This window comes from Aegilops tauschii, chromosome 2, assembly GCF_002575655.3.
Source record: "Aegilops tauschii subsp. strangulata cultivar AL8/78 chromosome 2, Aet v6.0, whole genome shotgun sequence".
NCBI classification, from domain to species: domain Eukaryota; kingdom Viridiplantae; phylum Streptophyta; class Magnoliopsida; order Poales; family Poaceae; genus Aegilops; species Aegilops tauschii.
Genome location: NC_053036.3, coordinates 122,434,361 through 122,438,412, shown reverse-complemented (window position 1 = coordinate 122,438,412; position 4,052 = coordinate 122,434,361). Strand labels below are relative to the sequence as shown.

Sequence of the window (4,052 nt, the reverse complement as noted above, 5' to 3'; positions counted from 1 at the left end):
ATGCCCCATGGTGTACTCAAGATGGAACCCTCCGAAGACTTGGCACACACTTCAAGAAATGTTTGAATCATAGGCATGCTTATCCCTTGATGTAACTGACCTACATGTAACCCCAGCTACACCCGGTGCCTATATAAGCCGAGGGGTTTAGTCCGTAGGGTCACGTAAGATTCATTCACATATGATCTTGAGGTAGATCATCCTGTACTTTGTACTCCACCCAAAATCAATATAATAGAAGCAGGACGTAGGGTTTTACCTCTTTGAAAGGGCCCGAACCTGGGTAAAACATCGTGTCCCTCTTTGTCATGTTACCATCAAGCTAAGATCACCAGCTCGGGACCCCCTACCCGAGATCTGCCGATTTGACTCTGACATTGGTGGCCCATACAGGTCCTGTTGTGTGGTCAAAACGGCTCAATGGCTCAACTTCGGATGGACGACAATATTGGCTGTGGGAAGATATTCTTCCCCGGACAACTTTTGTGTTCGGCAGCGAGAGGCTCTACGCCGATGCGACCGGTCACCTCGGCCTGATCGATAAGTTCACTCCGAGCCAAACCATTAGGTTTGGAAATGTGGAGAACGCTGCGGATGCCTGCGGCGAGCTTGCGTTTTCAGGTTGAGTGTCAGATTAGTCCCAAGACCTTGCCGACACCATCGTGCTGATCGCGGATTCAATCCTGGATCATTACCCTGTCGATTCAGGCGTTAAGTTTGATCGACGAAACTCCCGAGGCCACATCAGGTAGGATCTCGGACAAGCTCTAGGATCGAAAGTAGGTCTAGAGGGGGGTTCCGTAGTGCTATCGTACATCCACATTGATGGACACTTCAATCCATAGGTGGTGCTATCGAACCTCAAACTACAAATTCTTGAAATCAACATACCAAATTCTTTTATCCCTAAACCTTAAGAGCTTTCTCAAACAGGTATTGCCCAACTGGGATAGTTGGCTGCGGACTCGAAATAAATATGACTACCATACCATGGAGTCGAACTTGGAACCTGGTTGTCCTCATTCTGCTAGCCACTACACTAGACGAATACGAGTAACACAATTAGAGACCCGAAGTACTTAAGCAGAACCGGAGCATTGAACTTTGAAAACATCTTTTAGGGGCAAACAAGTATTAGAAACGTACTTTTTTCTGAAATTTCCTAACATTTAAAGTGCGAGCACTTTTTGAAAATTCCGAATACTTTTAAAAAACCAACATTTAAAAAAAACAATCAATTTTGAAAAGTAAACACTTTATAAAAAATAAACATTTTTTGAAACCTGAACAAAATTTTAAAGTGCGAACACTTTTTGAAACATAAACATTTTCTGAAACCTAAAGAAAATTAAAAAGTGAGAACACTTTTTGAAACATAAACATTTTCTGAAACCTGAACAAAATTTTAAAGTGTGCATACTTTTTTGATATTTTTTAAAAATAGGAAAAAAAATTGGAATTAGAAAAAATGTGCAATAATAAATTTATGACATCTAAAAAATATCATGAGTTTAAAAAAATGTACGGGCCATTTCAAAACAATGTTTATGTTGATACAATATAAAATAATATTCGTGTGATGCACAAAAAATCGTACATTCAGAAAAATGTAAAATTTCAAGAATGTTCACGAGTTTAAAAAATGTGTTTGTGTCATTTAAAAAAAAGTGTATACAATGTAAAAAAGTGTATACCCTACGTGACATGTGTTCGAAAAAGGTGTATACAATTTTCAAAATGTTGTACAATATATAAGAATGTTCATGTAGTTTTATAAAATGTTTATTGTCATTAAGAAAATGCAAAACATGTATTTGGAAAAATATTAACATGTATTACAATTTTTTTGAAACATGAATTTAAAAATGTACATAATGTATTTGAAATGTCGAAAGTATAGCAAAAATGTATTTCATGTGTGCATTAAAAATGTACGTTGGGTACTGAGAAAAATTATACATGTGTGAAAAAGAAAAAAAGAAAAGAAAAACCAGACCAGAGAGCACGCGCAAGCGACTACGCTAATGGGCCGGCCCAATTCAGAAAATACTGCCTAAATCCTCTCAAGGTTCAAAATAGCCGGAATTAAAGAGTTTGGTGTGTTGATTTCAGGGATTGGGAGTTTAGGGTTTGATTTAGTTTTCGCCTACAAGTTTAAGGTTTATTTTGGACATTTTCCCCACATTTAGCAGTGGCAAGTCTCAATAATTCAAACATCTGGTTGGTCCCTTCTGTAAGCTAGTAGTGGAATGGTGACGTGGCAAACTTGCTGATGTGAACAATGTGCATGTTAAGAGAATAGGTAGTACTCTCTCCCTTTCTAAATATAAGTCTTTTTATAGATTTCAATATACTACATACGGATGTATATAAGCATACTTTAGAGTGTAGATTCACTCATTTTGCTTCGTATGTAGCTCATATAAAAGAATTTCTAAAAAGACCTATATTTAGCAACGAAGGGAGTAGTGAGGATCAATCTTTCGGAAAAGGGCAATATGCGCCTTGTTAGGGCTACAGCATTGGTTGATACGGGGTAAGTGCACTTACGGTTACTGCCTTACTGGTCCGTTACAAAGGAGAGGGTGTTAACCAAATTGGAGCCGGCGCCGTCTCCGGTATATCCAGCAAATGGAGAGGCCACATATTACAGATGTTATGCATTACCCCGCTCTCAAAGTCCCAGTAGATGGCGACGTCCCGCTTCTTGATCACCTTGCGCTCTCTATTGGGGATGCTCGCACGGCTAAAGTCGGCCAGATATGCACAATTTGGTCTTAGCCTGGGGCAGTCCACGACCGGAGCGCACACCGCCGAGCTCTTGTTTCCAAGGAACAGAGCATGGTCTCCGATGCCCTCTAATTTCACCTTCTTCGCCCTGAGGTCAAGCTTGTACACAGAGAAGGCGTTCCCGCTGTCGTAGATATCAAGGCGCTCTAACAGGCAAGATGTCCTCGCCACCAGCAAGACGTCGCCGCACGGCGTGACGGCGAGGGAGCGGCGATGAACAACGAGCCCCCGCGTGCGGATGAGAACCCTTGCCGTCGGGGACGTCTGGCCGTGGAGGTCTAGAGCGTGGACGGTGCCGCAGCACTGGAGCACGTAGAACAGACCGTCCTTGTCGTTGTAGACGGCGCTGACAAAGCCGGTGCCGACGGAGGATAGCGAGGACCAGCGCTCGTCTCCTGGCCTGGCGAAGTGGAGGTCCATCGGCTGCTCGTGCACGACCAGGACGACGCACGACGGCGCGGCGCCGTCGGCACAGAGGGCCACGTGGCGATACATCCAGGAGCGCGCGACTCGTGCGGTGACGGAGAAGAACCGCACGTCGTCTCCGTGAGATGCCAGGTTGGAGTCTTCGGTGCGGTAGATAATGTTCCCGTCGTCGTCCAAGGAGCTGCCCACCACGCATTGGAAACTAGTGACGGGCGGGAGCACGGCCCGCGCGCCGGTGAGAGGGTTGAGCAAGTAGGGATTGGCCGCCTGGTCGGTGACGAAGAGCCACCCGTACGCCGAGCCGGCAAGGACGACGGCATCATGCGGAAGCCGTATGCGGAATGTCGCGTCGGCTGACGGGGAGTAGAGCGCCATGCCGTCTGGCCCGCCGGCGTCGTCGTGGGGATACAACAGGCAGGGAGATTGCTTCGGCGATGGAAGCCTGAGCCGGCGGAACGTGGCGTAGGTGGAGCTCCAGGAGGAGCAGACCGCGCTCGCCCGGACGACGTCGAGGACCTCCATGGCCGACATGGTGGTGAGCAAGACATCCTCCGGCAGCTCGGACCAGTTCCGTGCGCCGCCGGTTGTTTCCATCGCGGCCGTATCAATCCGAGTACTTGTTAGGGCATACGATTATTTAGGACTCTCGCAAGGAAAAAGACGCCAATCTCTCTACTAGTAGTAGTATTAACGGGAGTCGGCAACCTCTCCACACATCGAGCGACCACCTCTCCCCAACGATTTCTTTACCATCCGGTTTTTACTTGTAGAGGCCAGATCACGCAATCAAAGGACGCCAGGTATCTAAATGCGGTCCCACCTAATCAATCTCTTCC

The 4,052-nt window shown here is 46.0% G+C and overlaps 1 protein-coding gene across 1 annotated transcript; it reads right to left on the bottom strand.

Annotated features, from left to right (window-relative positions):
- Positions 1-2,571: 2,571 nt before the first annotated feature.
- LOC109744638 (putative F-box protein At4g22660) lies at positions 2,572-3,810 on the bottom strand. The gene has a single exon (XM_020303797.2). The coding sequence runs from the start codon at positions 3,808-3,810 to the stop codon at positions 2,572-2,574; it is 1,239 nt and encodes a 412-aa protein (XP_020159386.2).
- Positions 3,811-4,052: the final 242 nt, after the last annotated feature.